This window comes from Populus euphratica, unplaced genomic scaffold (assembly GCF_000495115.2).
Source record: "Populus euphratica unplaced genomic scaffold, PopEup_1.0 scaffold1.1, whole genome shotgun sequence".
In the NCBI taxonomy this organism is placed as follows: domain Eukaryota; kingdom Viridiplantae; phylum Streptophyta; class Magnoliopsida; order Malpighiales; family Salicaceae; genus Populus; species Populus euphratica.
Window position 1 is genome coordinate 4530390 of NW_011499845.1, and position 20114 is coordinate 4550503.

The 20114-nt window shown below is 35.4% G+C and overlaps 4 protein-coding genes across 9 annotated transcripts; 3 read left to right on the top strand and 1 right to left on the bottom strand.

The window, feature by feature from the left end:
• Positions 1 to 953: 953 nt before the first annotated feature.
• LOC105122872 (protein FAR1-RELATED SEQUENCE 11-like) lies at positions 954 to 4847 on the top strand. 6 transcript variants are annotated; one of them, XM_011022245.1, is made up of 4 exons: positions 954 to 1359; positions 1911 to 2914; positions 3353 to 3796; positions 3872 to 4847. In XM_011022245.1, exons 2-4 carry the CDS (start codon positions 1946 to 1948, stop codon positions 4685 to 4687), a joined length of 2229 nt encoding a protein of 742 aa, XP_011020547.1. In that variant the 5' UTR covers positions 954 to 1359; positions 1911 to 1945; the 3' UTR covers positions 4688 to 4847. The 6 variants fall into 6 exon arrangements, with proteins under 6 accessions (XP_011020547.1, XP_011020554.1, XP_011020561.1 ...); XM_011022252.1 differs by having other exon boundaries at positions 1921 to 2914; XM_011022259.1 differs by having other exon boundaries at positions 1944 to 2914.
• A 2642-nt stretch (positions 4848 to 7489) lies between these two features.
• LOC105122904 (uncharacterized) lies at positions 7490 to 8758 on the top strand. The gene is made up of 3 exons (XM_011022280.1): positions 7490 to 7755; positions 7841 to 8094; positions 8191 to 8758. The coding sequence occupies exons 1-3, from the start codon at positions 7597 to 7599 to the stop codon at positions 8579 to 8581; spliced, it is 804 nt and encodes a 267-aa protein (XP_011020582.1). The 5' UTR covers positions 7490 to 7596; the 3' UTR covers positions 8582 to 8758.
• A 2553-nt stretch (positions 8759 to 11311) lies between these two features.
• Positions 11312 to 12434, top strand: LOC105122911 (uncharacterized). The gene is made up of 3 exons (XM_011022292.1): positions 11312 to 11716; positions 11821 to 11915; positions 11990 to 12434. The coding sequence occupies exons 1-3, from the start codon at positions 11386 to 11388 to the stop codon at positions 12272 to 12274; spliced, it is 711 nt and encodes a 236-aa protein (XP_011020594.1). The 5' UTR covers positions 11312 to 11385; the 3' UTR covers positions 12275 to 12434.
• Positions 12435 to 16579: 4145 nt separating this feature from the next.
• Positions 16580 to 17098, bottom strand: LOC105122919 (uncharacterized). The gene has a single exon (XM_011022302.1). It carries the CDS (start codon positions 17019 to 17021, stop codon positions 16767 to 16769), a length of 255 nt encoding a protein of 84 aa, XP_011020604.1. The 5' UTR covers positions 17022 to 17098; the 3' UTR covers positions 16580 to 16766.
• Between the last annotated feature and the right edge of the window lie 3016 nt (positions 17099 to 20114).

Genomic DNA, 20114 nt, shown 5'->3' on the forward strand with positions numbered 1-20114 from the left:
TAGCAAAACATTTTTGAAAGCAAAACACCCAGTTTTTTATTGCTTTATTTTTTTTAACAAAACACTTTTTACAAAAAAACAGAAGAAGAACTATCATAATTAAAAACGAGTCTCAAGCAAAAACAAAATAAAAAATAAATGAATAATTAATTTATAAGAATTATATATAAAAATGACAATAAAAACATTAATTTTCATTAAACATATTTTGTCTCGAAAGACTATAATGCCTATGACTATGGACCACCCGTGTTCGGACTATATTCATAGAAATTTATTTTCTTTTTTTCTTGAGATTATATAATTCCAGCTGTGTTTTACAAGTGATCAGTGGAGGTTAAAATTTATCCCTGTGAGAAATTATCAAGGACGGATAATAGTTACCATTAAATTAATCACTAAATTATTTTTTAACATTTTATTCTTTAATTTTCCCTCCTCGTACCAAACACAACTTAGAAGTAAGGAATCTAATTTATTTTTAAAAACAAATCGAAGAAAAAGGAAATATCTATACCCACGCAAGCAGGCATCCCCAATCCATAAGGGTAATATTGGTAAATATCTATCTCATTACTTCCATTTTTTACAGTTACATACTTCCAAGATATTAACCCATATAGATTAATTTTCTAATTATCAATTGCGTATTCATGTTTAAGCTAAGATCGTGTTTAGAACTATAATAAATATTATTTTTTAAAATATATATTTTTTAATATCAACATATAAAAATAAAAAAAAATAAAAAAATATTTAAAGTTCAAAAAATAAAAATTTTGAAATTATAATAATTATTGTGAAATTATAATAATGGCTATATACTTTTCATTAATTTTACAAAAGAGGGAGCTAAAAAGGGCTAAACAGACCCGTAATACTTTGTTTGGGTGGCCATCGATCCATTGTCATCAATTCAAATACCGGCTCGCCTGCGGATCTAACGAATTCCAACATTTGAAGCCCAAACACTTCAGTCATGGTCCAGTCTAACGTACGCCGCCCACCTGGGTTATGAAATGCGAAACCCACAAGTCAAAAACACAGTGCAAGCCTCTGATTGCTTGAGTTGATTTCTTGCGCAAACGAGGGAGGGCCCTACTAATCCCTACCATACATGACAAAATCAAAACCCAAATGTTCCGATCCAACGGCCAGAAATCATGCTGTCGCGTTGGATAATACCATGTATCATCACGGCGCACAATAGCAATCTCCCCTGTGAATAGTTATTGCTCTCAACGGGATGCGCTCTGCTCCCCTTCCGTTTAATCACCCGCCACTTTCAGGTGCCTTTGTCTTTCTTTTGAATTCCAGGTTCGTTAGTGACCGTTAAAATACTACTAAATCCAAACCCCGGTATGTACACACATCTGCTTTTATTTGATTTCTGTACAGCACAATATTGTTTTTTTTTACTTGCTTTATTTAATTAATCAAGGCGGGTTGGCTGTGATTTTATTGAGGACTTTTGGAGAAACGTTTTTGTTGGGATCGAATATGAATTTTTGAATGTTATGAGATTCATCCATAATTCTGAGCTCTAAAAAAGGGCCTTGATCTATTTTAACCGTTGTTCTTTTCCATTTTTGTCTTTAAGGAATAGCAATGTCTCATAAAAACTATGTGCCCTCTTTTGTTTCAGTGCATATGCATTAATTGTTTGTAGATAGGTTATGATGCGCTAATGAATGCACTTACCAGGAAATATTGCAGTGGAACCAACAAGGGTTCGTGAAAACATGAAATCTAAACAGCTTAAGTTGACGAGTGATATAATGTGAACTGCCTGCCGTTGCGAATTCTGGTCGTGTGAAATCTTAGTTAAAATGTAAAAAGAAAAAAATGATAATAAGTGCGAGTTGTTTCATATGTCTAATTAAGTGGCTGGATTTTAAGTTTACCAACAGTTGCTCGCAGGTCTGACTGTAAAAATTGGTTAGGAATGCCAGAGGGAACAAATATGGTTATGGGGTCTTCTGAAGATGGGACAGATATATCTCAAGATGATAAGGGCACCACGGAAGAAACACCTGAAGACGCGATATTGTTACGACAGACTTCGGTAAACCTTGTCCCTTTCATTGGCCAAAGGTTTGCATCCCAAGATGCTGCTTATGAATTTTATTGCAGTTTTGCAAAGCAATGTGGCTTTTCAATCAGGCGACACCGTACTCGTGGAAAGGATGGAGTTGGACGAGGAGTCACGAGAAGGGATTTCACCTGCCATCGTGGTGGCTATCCACAGATGAAACTATCTGAGGATGGAAAGATGCAAAGGAATCGTAAGTCATCACGATGTGGCTGCCAAGCATATATGCGTATTGTGAAGCGGGCAGATTTTGATGTCCCTGAATGGCGTGTTACAGGCTTTAGCAATATCCACAACCATGAAATGTTCAAATTGAATGAAACGCACCTCCTTCCTGCCTCATGCATCATGTCTCCAGATGACAAGAGTCGCATTTGCATTTTTGCAAAAGCTGGAATGTCGGTGCGACAGATGTTACGATTAATGGAGCTAGAGAAAGGTGTGAAACTGGGATGCTTGCCATTTACAGAAATAGATGTGAGAAACCTACTACTTTCTTTCAGAAATTTTAATCAAGACAATGATGCGATTGATCTTATTGCAATGTGCAAGAAACTGAAAGATGAAGATCACAACTTCAAATATGATTTCAAAATTGATTGCAACAACAGGCTAGAGCATATTGCATGGTCTTCTGCTTCATCTGTTCGATTATATGAGGCATTTGGTGATGCAGTGGTTTTTGACACAACCCAGCATCTGGATGCCTATGATATGTGGTTAGGCATTTGGGTTGGAGTAGATAATCACGGGATGACTTGTTTTTTCAGTTGTGTACTTCTGCGTGAAGAAAATATGGAATCTTTTTCTTGGGCATTGAAGGTATGTATCTGGTGATCTGAGGATGGCCTTTTATATATATATATATATATATATATATATATATATATATAGCCCAGTTACTAGCTTGTCATATGAGAGCCAAGTGGATATCTCAGAATCATAAGCTTTTTCATCTTGGCTTACCTTCCAATATAGAGCTTACTTTTGACTGAGATGCCAAATAAAGCTTTAAAGACAAGAGAAAGAATTCTCATGTGATTTTGTTTAGGAATGTCTGCTCCAACTCACTTTGCATTTTGATGCATTACCTATTAGATTTTGATGAGATCCTCTGTGGGCTACATTCATGATCAATTATAGATGACTCAGCCATTATGCTGCCCTTATAATCACAGTGTCCTTTCTGCCCTTTTTCTCGTGAAGTTCTGATTATTTCTTGGTTTTGAGATGTACCTAATATTCCTGATGTTTATGTAGGCATTTGTGAACTTCATGAATGGAAAGGCTCCCCAAACCATATTAACTGACCAGAACATGTGGTTGAAAGAGGCTATTGCTATTGAAATGCCTGACACTAAACATGCCTTTTGCATATGGCACATCATTTCAAAGTTCTCAGATTGGTTTTCTATACTGCTTGGATCATGTTATGATGACTGGAAAGCTGAGTTTCTCCGACTATACAATCTGGAATCTGTACAAGATTTTGAGGAAGGATGGAATGAAATGGTTGAGAAATATGAGCTCCATGCAAATAAGCACATAACTAGTTTGTATGCATTTCGTTCATTTTGGGCATTGTCATTTTTGAGGAATTACTTCTTTGGAGGAACGACGGATATCTATCAGTCTGGCTCAATTACTGCTTTCATTCAGCAATTTTTGAGTGCACAGTCTCGGCTAGATTATTTTGTAGAGGAAGTGAGTACATTATCTTCTGTTTCCTTTCCTTTTATTAATTTCGATAGCCTAACTTGTCTATTATTGCCTTTGCAGCTGGCTGATATTGTTGATTTCAAGCCAGAGTTGCCACAAAAGCTGCATAAAGTTTACCTGAAAACAGGTTCACCCATTGAATCGCATGCAGCTTCTGTTCTTACTCCATATGCCTTAGGTAAATTCCAGGAAGAGCTTGTGTTAGCTCCACAGTATGCATCTTTTCCAGTAGATGAATATTGTTTTCAAGTCAGACACCATACTCAGATTAGTGGTGGCTGCAAAGTCATTTGGGATTCTTGTCAAGGGCATATCAGCTGTAGCTGCAGTTGGTTTGAATATTCAGGCATCCTCTGTAGACATGTTCTCCGTGTTCTGTCAACCAATAACTGTTTCCAAATACCAGATAACTATCTGCCCATTCGATGGCAGTGTGTTAGTTCATCTTACAGTTCAAGGATGCATTCTGAGAAAATCCAGTCGCTGGAATCCATGGCTTCTACACTTATGGCAGAATCGGTTGAAACAGACGAACGCCTTGATGTTGCTTGTGAGCAAATTTCCTTGGTATTATCACATATTAGGGACCTTCCTCGACAGACACACGGTGAAAGTGCTTACAACTGCCCACCAGACTCCCTGATTTTACCAGAGGTAGAAGATTCTCGTGGAATAGCTAACTTTACTATTGAGAATCCTGATGATCCAATCACTCTAGCAAAGCTAAAAGATAGACTGCCCAGAGTTGGAGTTGATATTTCTAGAAGAAGAAGGCATCATTCTGGTCCTTGCTGTGGGCATTTTGGACATGATGCATCAGATTGTCCAGTGACAAGAAGCGATCAAATGAATGGCACTACTCTAGGATACTTGTAGATTAGGATACTGGAGATGGTAGTTTTGGTAGAAACAATCAGATCACACTTGTTGGTGTTCGTTTCTAAAAACAGTTCATCATTTATTCTTCCAAATTTTATATTGCAAAAATTTGATTACTCTCGAGAAAACATCTATGCATTGATGAAGGGTTTTTACATTCGTTGAGGATGTAGCATGTCCACAGCCACATCTCATGATTAGTCAAGCCTGCGAAAGAAATCCATTTCTTCATCTTAAAATCATGGCATTCTTAAGCAAGTTGAGTATGTGCTAGAGTGAATTCCTACAAAATATTTGGATCTCCCCATTTCCAAAAGCCCCGTCTATGAAAAAAGGCTTCTATTTGTATCCCTTCTGATTCGATTTTGAGGTATTTTCTGATCATTGTTTTATTCTCGAACTTCACAACCAAATGAAACTTTATTCGCTGGAAAATTAGGAAATTAAATATCTCTGGGTTCAGAATACTTGAGCACAGGTATGGATCTACGAACTTGATTATTTGGACACGAGAAGCTTTTATGTTTCATGTGTTGAGAATATTTTTAATAAGAAGTCATGTTCCTTCAAATCCATGCCTAATTTGCATCCCCGATTATTCGTCTAATTATTGCAGATGCCTTGCATGCTGCTTTCATTTTGTTTTTTGATGATTCACTTTCTTGGTTGATCGTTGCAATTATTTTCATCGACAGTGTTAACATCATAAATTTGACCTTGTTTCCCTATTCCCTTTGTTGCTTATGTTGGTAAAGTTGGTTACATCTGAACAGTTAAATATGCAAATACAGGTTTACTCGATGAGGCCACAAGGGAACCAAAATCTTGCTTTCCCATATGCTTTACGTACTTGCATAATTTTACAACAATTGAACATAAAATTTTGCACCAATTTTTTTTTTTTTTAATTCACACTGCAAGCCATGCTGGTGATGATATACCCGTCGTAAAACTTTCTTTTGGTAAGAGCAAGTTAGATGTCTTTCCGAACTGCTTAAAGTTCCGTGTATTTAGAGTGATCTGATCCTGTTCTTATTGTGATAATTTCCTTTATTATTATTTTTTACTGTACACCACAACACCTGCTTTACACATGTTTGAGATCTTACGATATTATACGTTGTGTTTTTCTTTTCTACGCATCACCATACAATCTAGTGCTTCTGTATCCCTACAGTAGATATTTCTACAATCTAAACAGTACAGTACATATACAGATATACCTTAGGCGGACGAATCATCAGCCAAAGAAACCTTGCTTAGCCTGCTCGGCAACAAGTTAGCACCATTGTTCTTGATTTTTCTTCCCTTAGTGCGATAACTCCTCGATCCAAAAAGTGCTCTCTGTGCAAGTACTTTCTCAAAATTAGAGTTGCTTGTGCTAGGCGTTTTGTTTGGAAGAATAGCTTGTTTGTTCCTGGTGGAAGCATTGAGATCACCAGCATTGGCTTTCTCAGAAGACATCTCCTCCAGGATGCGGACTTGAAATGGAGGAGGACTGTGGGACTGGTTAGGCAATCAAGATTGGTGAGTGTTTTCAAGTTGTATACATGAATTGATGATATATAAAAAAAAATCCATGGGAAGCTGATAAAGGAATATGATGGAAATAAGTGGGGGGCGATGGAGAAGCCATATTTGCGGGGTGCAGAAAGAATCTCCAATTAAAAATTCTTACCCATGGAATAAGTCTCCTTTATCTTCCGAGTTACGCAAATGAAGATGCACCAAGGCAATTATCCAGCCGTCGTTTCTTGGCGCTGAAAGTTCTCAGAGAGTACTGACAGGGTGCTCTTTTAACATGCACTTCATAGTTGATTGTTGAAAAGATGTTTTGTTGAACAATCGTGAAGGGCTATTCAATTTCTGCCGTTTGTGAGCAAATGAAAACAACATAACGGGAAACGCCATGGGAAGTGCATACGTTGACAAGTTGAATGTGATTAAGCACCATCTTTTTATGAAAGGAATTTGAATCAAAAGAAAACGTGCAGATTCCACTTCGAGTCAATTATACAATCCTTTTGACTCACCGATTTCTGGTGATTTCAGAATCACTGGACTCTTCCCCGTTATACTGGTCCAGGGGTCTGACAAAGGGTAGTACTCTAACCAAATTATAGGGCCGAAACAGCCGTCCAAATTTCTCTACATCCGTCTACTGTCATCTGTTCCTTCCACTTCTGTGGTTTTTTCCAGCCAGCAAGATACTTCTTCTACTTTGATGTTTACAATAAGAAACCTTGCGATGTCAACCCTCAATAGTTTAGGGACCACGAATATATATTAGCCGTCTATTTATTTCTTTTTCATTTTTCTTTGTCACGCATAACCATCCCTTCATGGTTTGTACATCGCATACTATCTTTAAGGACTACTTTATAGTAATGAACTGTACAATATGCCAGCATCATTTTGCATCTGATATGCTCATTAAGGACTACTCCTTCCGTTTGAACTATAATTAAAAACCTCATTTTGCATCTGATATGTTCATTAAAAACTTTTCGACGCTGGAAGTGTTTCACACCGGCTCTGGATGAGCTGCATAAATATAACAACAGAACACCGAAATCCACCTTGAGCCAAAGGTCTAGAAAAGAAGAGCGGATAAATGCACTTTGGGCTAAAGAAGACTCAAAGGGGAGAATTAGCAAAGGCCCTTATTTTTTATCGAGCAGAATTTAATTAGCTTTAAAGCAAAATCTTTTAGAGCCAACTATTCTTGTGTGAATACTTAACACTAAAGGCCAGAACCTGAGAATCTTTGGCATTTAAGCAACCTTTGCTCCAAGCTATTCTGCATTCTACTGTCCTTTTTATGAAATAAATTTCAAAAATGTAGTTCTTATTTTCTTCTTCATCCTCTTGAACCTGCATGAATTGCAATCATCTTGGAATCAACCATGCCAAAAACAAGAGCAGTCACACATGCCGATCTTGCACCAAGTCCTGGAAGTACGGATTTGGGTAGCAAAACAGCTGCCTTCCTCGTGGTTTTTACCATAGCTTGTGGCCTATTTTGCTTCATTCTTTGCCTTATAGCTGAAGCCACTCGTTCCCAGGTAACCCTTAATGAAGATATCTTTGCACTGCACATTCCTTGAGAGCGATATTTGACATTTAACCCCGTGGGGTATGATTTTGTAGTTGTCATGGGTGAACTCTGATGGTAAAGAAAATGGTGAGGATTCTCAATGTATATATACTGGCAGTGGCAGGACACCATTTTTGTGTTCTGCTATTGCATTTGTAGGACTGGCAGTTGCCATGGTGGTGGAACATATGTACATGTTAATTGCAGTGAGCAAAGCACCGCCTCCGGCTCTAGTTGCGTGTGACACTAATTCTGCTTGTGCCAAGAGCATCACAAGGCAGGCAGGATTTTTCTTTGTCACAACCTGGTATGATCAGCCAATTTGTGCTTCAAGTTTTGCAATTATCAGTCATCTTAACTTTTGCTAATTATGTAAACCATTGATGAACACGATTTTTAACAGGATATGCTTTGCTGTTGGAGAAATCTTGTTGTTAATAGGGCTGGGTGTGGAGTCAGGGCATTTGAAGAATTGGTCTAGACCAAGGCCGAACTGCCTCATCATTAAAGAAGGCTTGTTCTCTGCTGCAGGAATCTTTGCATTGTTAACAGTCTTCTTTGCTTCTGGATTATACTTGACAGCATTGCGTGCACAAAGAATGTCCCAAGAGCACGAAAACACTCGGCGAGAAATACTCGAGGCCTCTGCCCTCTACGCGTCTCCGCCAAGGTCACCTCAACATCACATGATCACCGCCATTGCCAGAGAAAATCCAGTTGCTAGAGAGAATCAGACTCAAGAACCATCGTTCACATATCCACCAGCTTTCACCAAGCAGTTACACTTGGTGTAAAGCAAGAAAAGGATATGTAAGTTGGTGCTCTTAGCTGCTTAGCAAAGCCATAGGCAGAATTTAGAGGACCAATGGTGGCAAGTAATCACGAGGAAATGTATGCATGTGCATGCGGGAAATTATGATTGGTATGATTCTGTAAATATGCTATCCTAAAATTCTACAGGATATTAACCTGTTACGTGTTATTTTAAGGAAAAAAAAATGGAAAGAAAATTGCAGTCATATATCTATCAGAGACTACATCGAACAAAATTATAACGATAAAAAACATATGACACAAACAAATTGTGTTTTTATTAATTTAAAATAAGTTATATGATAATAAATATATAAAATATTTTTTCATGAGTGCACTGGTGGACAATATATACAGGGCTCACTTCAAAAAAAGATATTAACCATTGATGTGCAGAATTTGTCTGAGAATATCCTTGTAGATAAGAGGAAAAAAATCAATCATTGAAAAGCAAAAAGGTCAAACAAAGCAATAGAAATACATAAAATATTGTATATAATTCATAAACTAAATGAAATAAGATAACAAAAATTAAATAACGAGCAGTGAGAGAAACAAGAAGTAAAAAAGAAAAGAAATAAATCAGATCCATAAAAATGAAAGAGTAAAAAAATTGATGTTTCTTTAATATTTTTATGAAATTTAATGTGTTGATACTAAAATAAAAATAAAAAAATTAATTTTTTTTATATATAAAAATTACTTTTAAAAATCTTAAGAAAAGGATTCAAGATGACGGTTTTCTTGGACACCAACAATCAACCATCTTATTTGGGGATCTAAAGAATACTAGATGTTGACCTTTTGTAGCAATGGACATTTATATGATTTGGGCCAAGGGTACTCGCCCATGATGCCCTCCTAAACCCTGGGCCTTCTCCGGCGGGATTAGGAGCCCAAAACCTAGCTACTACAAAACAGCAATACGCCAGGCCAGGCCCACCTCACCAACTTCATAGATCATATCCATGCTCAAGCTCAAACTATAAAGGACCCAATTGTTAGGCGAGAAAACCGACACCTGAGTCACCTTCTCCGAGTGTAAGCACGACCTCAGCCCCAAGATGAGAGATCACAGCCTTGATATCATATCTCAGGCACATTTAATTTAATCACCAAATACAGTCAGTTTGGTGTTTATAAAATTGTATATGCATATTATATTAACACACCACCCTATTGGTCCAACTAATTTGTTCACGGATGAGTATACGATACGTGGCCAAGCCCCACTATTTCCTTGAGTAGAATATAATTGTAGCTTTAAAGCAAAACTCAATCTTATTATGCCGAACTGAATCGATCCATCAATTTAACTTATTCTAGTTGATTGATTGGTTCTTAACTGGTAGATCAGTTTTTTTTCTTTTTTTCAAAACTGAAATCTAATTTATTTTCAACGTGTTTAGCATCTTGTAAAGGGCATCCACAACTTTCTTTCCGAGCCTGAGTATATGCTTTCATTTGATTCAATAGAATGTCAAGCACTCGAGCAAGGTGTGTCAGCCATGATAGATCATAAATAATATCTGCACAGAATTGTAAGTAAATAAATTAGGACAAAGGGCAATGGATTCAGCAAGGCATCGAGATAACAAAGCAAAAGACAGACAAGAGTATTTGCAATTTTGCACCGATAATTATTAGCTAAAATTCCTATTTTAATGGTAGAAAACTTTGACAATTAACCATAGACACTGGAAGAAACAAAAAATGAAAACTATGCCACTCCAGATATTATCCTACAAGCACACATGCAATATAATGAAAGGGTTGAAAGGACTCCTGACCCCGTCTAATTGACTTAACAAAGTTAGTGAGGGTGGTTGAAGCTTGCTCGAGAGAAAAAATGCAAGACTTTTGTCAACTTTGAAAAGTAAGCCTATGCATGTCCCAGGGCTCCTCTTTAATTCATCTTCTAATATTCGATCTAAGGTAAACAATGTTTTACCTTGCAAAACTGCATCATGAGCTTGATTCATGAGTTCATAATGCATCGATGTTCTGTGAAATGATGGAGCTCTAGCAGTTAGCGTTTGAGGCAAGTTTGGTATATATATTACATAAAACAGAACCTTGCATCAATCTTGTCCCCAGCTACCTAAATATGTACCCGTCTTTTTGTTGATCATTGCCTCAGGTCGGTGACGGACTCTTTAGTATCCTTGGCATAATAATTACCATGATCTAACCTGATGAGCAATGCTCATAATAATTACCTAAGAGGACGGTATCGTATGTATATAGTTCAAGAGCCAGTTTGCTTGCTATCAAGAAAGACCACATTAATATTCCAGCGGGCAACAGCGCAGCAGTATCATGCCCCCCGTATATAATACAAAATTCTTTCATTTGATTTGATCAACGCATGCCCATATGATCATGTAACGATAGTGCCAAGACACTAGGATGATATTATGAAACATTAGGGTTGGAAAAAAGAATGGAAAGCACATAACTAGCAAAAACATTTGATTGCTTGCATTAACAATAAACAAACCACATATATTGTGAAATATATTGCATAAATAGCAAGCTGGTCAAATTTGAGAGCAAAGGGTCTACAGCTTCATGACAAGCACGTTCCTGAATAGCCCCACGGGTGAAAAATAAAATAAACGAAGGACCAACATGATCAAGTAACAAAAGAAATGTATAAAAGAAGGAAAAGTATAGCATAGATTATAGCCATTTGGTTCAGCAACGGGCAATTGGCCAAGATTGGCACAATCTTCTTCTTCTTGTAATTAGTAACTGGTGTCTTCTTAACACCCCATCTCAGGAGATGGGCAAGATAGACACAAGATTACCTGGTTTCTGTCTAAACAGGATCAGGCCTCGTGTTAGAGTCCGCTCACCACCTATACAAGCCAAGCCTAATCTGAATTCTTCTAAAACTGATCAAAACAATGAGGATACTGACAGTGTTGTTGGAGATCAGGAGAAACCTGGGAATTCGGAGGGAAAAACTGTGGAGTTAATCGGTAGGAAAATCATGATAGTGGTTGATTCAAGTATTGAAGCACAGGGAGCTTTACAATGGGCACTCTCTCACACTGTTCAAAGCCATGATCTTCTTATTCTTCTTCATGTAACTAAAGAATCTTCTAAGCAAGGTTGGTCTGCATGGTGTTATTATTATTATTTTTTAAATCTTCATGGGATTATTAGATGTACTTTTAGACAATTAAACGTAGAAGGGTTTAACATTTGACTGCAGCCACAGGGACAAAAACCCGCAGGGAGAGAGGAGCTCCTAGGGCCTGTGAACTTGTAAATTCTGTGAAAAATATGTGCCAGTTGAAGAGACCTGAGGTGGGTATGATTAATTCAATTTTTCTAGCTTTTTTTGCCTTTTTTATGTATGTATACAATGTGGCGTACTGCAGATACAAATTGAGATTGCGGTGGTGGAAGGAAAAGAGAAAGGACCATTGATAGTGGAAGAGGCCAAGAAACAAGAGGTGGCACTTCTAGTTTTGGGGCAGAAAAGGAGGTCCATGACATGGCGGCTGGTCATGATGTGGGCAAGCAATAGAGTCACCGGTGGTGTGGTGGAATACTGTATCCAAAATGCTGATTGCATGGCAATTGCTGTGAGGAGGAAAAGCCAAAAACATGGAGGTTACTTGATTACCACAAAGCGTCACAAAGATTTCTGGCTTTTAGCTTAACCTAGCATTTGCCTAAACAAGTATGTAGCATATCAATTTGATGTTTCACCTTTCATATGTGGAGTTCTTGTTTTGTTACATCGTTCGTAAATCAATGATAAATTCTGTTCTGCTGAGAAATTATGAAAAAGGGATGGAGATTGGGGTGTGAATTTGAAAAGGTAACTTGCGTCATTATTCGGGGCACCTGCTATGATGGCTAAGGGAGACACAAATGGGGTCCCTCGATTCCTTTGGACCTCCTCCGCGTGCTACAGTAACCGGCTAAAGCACATGGTTCCTGAGGTTTTTCAATGATGGCGAGAATCTGTTAGTGAGGCCATGGACCGTAGCTGGGGGCCTCGCCTTTATCCACCTTCAACTGCCATTGTTGTCACTTGAAGATAAAATACCAGTGACGCATATCCAAGTTCATTCTATCGAATTCGTAATGCACCTTCAATGGGAACAACTGATAATAAAATGGTTGACAATGTAGGATTAATTTTCGCTGCACTTCCTCGAAGGTCCCTGACTTTCTTAGAGAAGTCAACAACTCAGAATGAAATGCGTAGGTTTAAGCTAGCAAGGGTTTGAATTCATTCAAACCCAGCAATTTTCAGGACGACAATTGACAGTTGTCTACTCTTATGGCCATGTGGGTTAACCTAATAATTTGGTGAATGAGTCCTAAATTGAGTTGAATTTATAATTGAATCGGACAGTTCATGGACTAAACTCAACCGATTCCGCTGGGTCATATATATTAAAAATAAAAATACTGCAAATGAAGAATAAAAAAAAAATCAAGTCTGTGAATCTATCTTCAGGTCCATATTTAATGACCTGCTAACGACCTTGATGGAATCATATGTTGCGTTGGGAGCGTTAAACATCGAGGCAGCTTAGCTGATTCCAAAGCTATGCTCCATGGGCCAACACTCGATGATACAAGCTGGGTCAGGTGCTTGCTTTTTCTTCGGCACTGCATTGTGTACGGCTGGAGTCCCTCCACCTTTCTTTTCTTTTCCGAGGGTGAGAGCCCGGACAGTGATCCATTCCAGAGAAGAAGAACTGATATACCCAGTTTGTCACGTGGATTCGAGTGCAAACATCCACGATACATAAACTAAAGAAGGCCCGTTATACGGTTATAGTGCCAGACCTCTGTGGCAGATGATTTTTTAGTGACTTGTTTCTGATCGGTGAATTGCCAACTACCGTAAATAGGAATTCTAAGAGTTAATTTTTTTTTTCTATATATATTAAAAAAACGTCTCTTTCCCTGCTCTATAAACATGGGCCGGATTCTTGTCCTTATGTCTCAGGGCCCCGAAACCTTGAATCTAACATGGATTGCATGAACTCAGCTAAAAGGCCCAATTCTGACCCCATAGGGATCTGATGTGGAAACAGAGCATGATGAACTCAACTCAAACGCTTAGTGATCAGGGAGCATCTTGTAGTTTTGGTGATTTTCAAAGTGCGTTTAAATTCAAAAAAAAAATAACGCTCAATTTGTGTAGTCAAATCATTAAAAAAATAAATTTAGTATTTTTTTTTATATAAACTACAAGTATATTGAAGAGGCGTTTCTAGCTATATTACCGAACACACACTAATTTTATTTTCAGATGCATTTTCATCTTGTATATTATATTATGTTTTAATATAAGATCTAATAAGCATTAGGTTATACTAGTTGATTGATCCACACTTAACCGTTAATCAAACTATTTTTTAAAAAAATCAATATTGCATGAATTGTTTTGATAATGCTATTAAACTTAATAAATTGGACAATAGATAATGCTGTAGTTTTGATTTAAAAAAATTATAAAAAAATTTATAAAAACTGACAAAAACCAGTTAATCCTACACAAATCAAGATGAAACAGTCATGAAAATCAATTAAAGATGAACCAAATGCTTAAAAAAATAGTATTGCTTTTCTTATTAAAAAAATGAGATATTGATCGATGCTTTGCGACCTCATACGCCACACCTGTGATTTGATTCATAGAATCTATTGGTTAATTTTTTATGGCTGAGCCCTGAAATTGCCATCATAAATTAATTTAATTTGTTGCTTATATTTGTATGCCGATCTCTGGAATTTATGTTATTGCTTAAGTTTTCTATTACGTAATCCAACAGTATTAAAGATATCTTTTAAAAAATAATTTAAATTTATCTTAAAATTTTATCTAATAATTTAAGTTTTTATATTAAAATAATTTTTTAACATGATATCAGAGTTTTAATAAACAAGTAGTTATGAGTTTAATCTCATTATTCTTATTTATTAGATAAAAATTAAATATAAAATAATATAAATATGTATAAAATTTAAATTTAAAAGATTTTTACTTGAAAAATTTTATTAAAAAATAATATAAATCATATTTTAAAACTTTATTTAAACTTAAACTTTTAGATTAAAATAATTATTTAATAATATCTATAACTACTATTCCTCATTATACGTCATTTATCAACTGTTTGCTAATTTGATGGTTCCCATCAAATTAGTTGCTCCAAAATTTGAGAAGTAAATAACATTTTTCTTTCACCTGTTATTGTCATGTGCTGGTCTTAGTGTGGCATGGAGGTAAACATCTTTTGTAATTCTGTTCCTGCAGTTTTGTGAAGGGTAGAGATTATGTTCAGGACCGTGAACAGGCTGAAAGGAGAAAGTTAAAGAAACTCCTAAAAAGAGAAGCTAAAGGGGCAGCTCGTGAATTATTTCTTATTCAAGGTTGAAGAAAAAGAAAGGGCACTGCTGGAGGATGAAAGAACAGAGAATTATGGAAAGGCGAGGGCTTTCCTCCAAGAACAAGAACACGCTTTCAAATCTGGACAGTTAGGAAAGGGGAGGAAGAGAAGAAGGTGAACCTGATTCTGGTGTTTGTTTTACTTGGATGTTTATTATTTTCGTTATGGTCGCATTCTCAGATATCTAGTGGAATTGATTGGCTGTGTGGCTCAGGAGTCGGGGTCCCTATATATAAAAGAAGCCAACCTGTTCGGTGTAAAATTTTGGATGTGCAATATTTGTAGTTTCTAACCAAGTTTTGAAAGAAAATTTATTGCTTGCCGTTCTCATGCGTTTGGTTGCACAGAATTGGACTGTCCATCCAGCATTGAAATTTCTGAAATATCCAGGAATAAATATTCAACAAAACGGATTTTATTTATGCCATCTTTTTAGACTTGCTTTTGTTGATATTCTACTTGTGCAGGTTGCGAAAATCCTGTCCTGGCGCTTTCATTGATTTAGCAATGTTAGTAGGACAGAGCCTGGAAAAAAGGCTATGCGCCAGAAGACCGATCCCTGCCACTACGCCAACCAGAGCAGCTATTCGAGCTTCTTCGTTTCTTCCAGGCATGTTTGACCATAAGCACCTATTACAGACCCTGTGGTCTTCTCTGTTTCACAAATCTATTTCGCCCTGGAGTTCCTGTTTCTGTTATTCTCAGACCCTGACTGTGGCCAAATGAGAGTGGGGCTTATATAGTCAATTTGTGAACTCGAGAGTCTTATTGGAGATAACCTGAATTATGGTCCAGTTTTCATTGAAACAAGTGGGGGATAATGAATATAGAAAAGGGAAATAGTTTCGTATTAGTCAACAAACTCCAATACTCTCTAGATTTTTTTCTCCCTTCTCTTCAGTTTTTGCTACAGGGTTAATCTCTCATTTTCAGTCTTCTAATAATCTTACGATTTGTTTTGAATCGAAGGGAATTCACTGTGTTTTCATTTTCAAGTTTTTCAACATGAGTGGATGATCTTTGATATCATCACATTTTAGTTTGATTCGAAGAATGCAATACGGATGTTGCTGATTGGGATGTCCATTTGTTATTTGTCCCTATATTTTTAATAACTTAATATCAAAATTTTATATTTTCTGGATACAAAACTCAAACAAGCTTGCAGGAACAAAGATTAAAGATCGTTGTTATTGCTGGTGATGATTTTATTGTTTGATTAAGGAATATATAGCCATTCCATCTCCCTATATAATTGATATTTCGCAGAGGATAAAGAAACAACACTCAAAACCGTCGCCTAAATCAAACTATCCGTGGCCTTTCAAGGGATTAACTCCGACGTGTCTTCGCAACACGAGCGTCTGCCTAAAAAAACACTCTGCCGCTAGCATTCCTCATTTTACCAAGTACAGTTTCAGTGCTTTTCGTTTCTTGCTTTTGACCCCTTGATCGCTTTCATTATTTTCTAAATCAGCTATAAGAGAGGTCATCCCAGGCCATTAATTATCCCTTCCCGAGATTCTTCCTGAAAAAACCCGAATTTAGAAACTGGTACAACAATTAGACGCAGAGTTACAAGCAAGTGATAAAAGCATCGTTTGCTGTTATATAATAAAGTCTGGAGCACTGGAAATTCCTGTTTACAGCATCATCAAAGTTTTATTGCTAATTACAAAAGACACATCGAGATAGGTAAGAACATCGCAGCTTCCTATCCTCTAAGCATTCCTGCTTTCTACTTGCGCAGGTCTTTGAAATAGCTTTTTGGGTCTCGTTCAAAGTCAGCCCTGGGAATGCGATAATCCCTTCCAGGAGCTATCATTGTTTTCCCAGGATCAGGTTCTGAGCTTGAGAAGAGAGCACTGCCAATACCCCAGGCCAAGAGAGCTGCTCCTGCCACAGCACCAATAGCAGCTGCTATTCCAGTTCCACTGATGCCTTCATCTTCTGTTTCAGTCTTAGAACTTCCTGCACCTTTACCGCTATTCATTGCTCTGCAAAAGTTGAGTCTGTCGCTATGTTTCTTTACTTTCTATTTGCAGGTTGCTTGGCAATACAAGAGAGTGGAGTGCTGCTTATATAGGACTGCATCGTGGGAAACGGAGAGTCCTTTGTATTTGGTAAGTATGGGAAGCCAGCGCATCACCTTTTGCTTTTGCAAACGTAATGCGTGAAATTTTTTTGAAACTTGGCACCAAGATATAACAAAGAAATTTTTTTTATGGTTTCATTTAATTAGTCAATTTTTTTATGTTAGTGGTTATAGTGGAAAAAACTTTAACACTTAAAAATCATTGTTAAAAGTAATATATCTTCAATAAATAACAAAACCTTAAATTTATAATGAACATAAAAAAAAAGTCTGTAAAAAAAATAAAAAGATAAGAAGATTGTTTTCTAATTCATTTCTGTCAATATAAACTACTATTTATAAGTAACATTCTTTCATATTAATTTGTCAATAAAATTTAAAGACACATCTCTTTATAGTGTTTGTAGAATTTAAAAACATAATTATTTATATCAATATGTCTGTGAATTTCAAATTGCAACTCTTCCGACAAATTAATTAAATAACTTGACAGGAGTCACGCATAATTAATTAATTCTAAAAACTAGTTAATTAGCTTAAATTAATTAATTCACAAAAGAAATCCAAATGCCATCATATATTTAGACTTTCCCTCCAACATTAAAATATATTGATTTAATATTCCTCGTGTTATAAGATACAACAAAAATTCATTCTTATTCAAAATGAGATAAAATTTTATTTATTTATCATCATAACACACACAAGTTATTATATAATAGAACTTGAGGTTTTTTGTGTGCAGCTAAAACTTTAAATTAAACTGTATAAGAATTGTTTTTTTATTTAATAATATATTGAAAAAAAAATATTTTTAAAAAAAGTATCATCCCGATATTGATATGTTTTTTAACGTAGTAATAATTTCATAAAAAAATAAAAAAGAAATTATAAAAATTCAATTTATAATAATTATTTTTTAAAAAAAAAAAATTATTTTACAATATAATATATAGATAATTTTCTATTTAATAATATAATAGAGAAAATAAATGATCGTAAGACTGAGTATTAACTTAATATTAGGATATTTTTTAAAAAACATGATAACTTCATATAAAATAAAAAAAATAAACAAAATTAAATTTTCAATAAATTAACTCAATATATATATATATAAAGCAAAAGGTTAAAGGTAAAAAAAATGTTATTATTCCAAATAACAATAACATATGAAGGGGAATAATGATTTCCACTCCTCCGTAGGCACTTGTTAATAACTAAGGGAAACAAAGAGTCCTTCATATCTAAGTAAGAACGTACTGTGGAAATCAGCTCGTCACCTCTTACTTTTGCAAAAGTAATGCCCGGCGCCGAAAGTTGATATTGTCCCCGTAATTTCTTACTTTCTATGTCACTGTGTTTCTTTATAGTACTGCACTCTGTTATTTTTTGAAAGTAGTGGTTAATTGGCACTGAAGCTGGCCAACATTTTCTTAAAGCAACTTTCATGGCACCATTCTCATTTTTCCTTGTTCGTTAACGAGGAGAGGCTGGGATGTTCAGCCTATGAAGAGGCTACATCCCAAGCCTTTCAAATACATGGGAGAAAAACAAGAATCAAAGGGAAAGGGAGTAACCCGGTAAAATTATATAAGGACGTGGAAAAATATTATAGTAATTTATAATATTTAAAAAAAATTATAAATTTAAATTCATAATTAGTTCCATATTAATTATACATTTTATTTTTTATTTTATCCTTCTTCTTTTTTTAGTTTTGTATTGTTAGGTGATCCTAACAGTAATTCTCTTCATGATTGGCTATTCACTAGCCCGTGTTACGAGAAAGGCACCCATTAAAGTTCCTGTTCGGGGAAGAAAGCTTGCTAGTGTAGAAGCTTAGAGCCCAATGCCGCTGGCATTCCTCGTTTTACTAAATACAGTTTCAGTGCTTTTAGTTTCTTGCTTTTGATCTCTTGATCACTTTATTATTTTTTAAATAAGTTATAAGAGAGAGAGGTCATCCCAGGCCATTAATTATCCCTTTATGGGATTCTTCCTGAAAACACCCGAATTTCACGACTCGTGTGATGTTATGGGTTAATTTTTTTATATAAAAAAATTAAAATTTTAAATTTTTAGATATTTATGTAAAGTTATACCTGTAATTCTGATTTAAAAGTAGAATTTATAATATTAATAATAAGTTTAAGTGAGTTAGGCTACAATACCAGACCCAATAACTTTAGATGTGAGTCTGACTGCAAAGTCTTGTTTCTTTATCTTTTCCTTCATTGGTTCTTTTTCTAGATATCATGCATGTGCAATGCCGTGAACTTGTGGCATGCTTGTGTGTTGTCGGTTTATGTAAAAAAATAAAAAAAAATTATATGTAGAAAAACTGTTGCAATCCACTATGTTTTTTTAAACAAAAGGCTACAAAGCTGAATTCTCAAATATTTAAAAAATTAAATAAATAAACAATTTTTTGGGGAAAAAAACCGAAAGGAAAAAAAACATGCAGGGAAACACTATAGCAATCTATAGTGTTTCATAAGGAAATCTACAATTGTAATTCTCAATCAACTTAATATTAAAAATAATAAAATCGATAAAGATAATTTTAAAAAAAATCATAACAAAAAAAAATCACGTGAGGGGACACTATAGTAATCCACAGTGTTTTTAAGAAAAAACCTATAAAGCTAAATTCTCAACTATCTCAATATGAAAAAAATAGAATTGATAAAGATTATTCTGAAAAAAAAAATCATAAAAAAAAACAATTTGGGGAAACATTATAGCAATCCACAATGTTTTAAAGAAAAAACTATAAAGCTAAATTCGCAACCAGTTTCATATTAAAAAAATAAAATCAACAAAAAGTTTTTTGAAAAAAACACAAAAAAAGAAGAAAATTTAGGGGGAAAAAGCAATAAAAAATAGGAAAAAACATGTGGGGAAATTTAAAGCTAAATTCTCAACCAACTCAATATTAAAAATTTTTTGAGAAAGATAATTTAAAAAAACATGTGAGGAAACACTGTA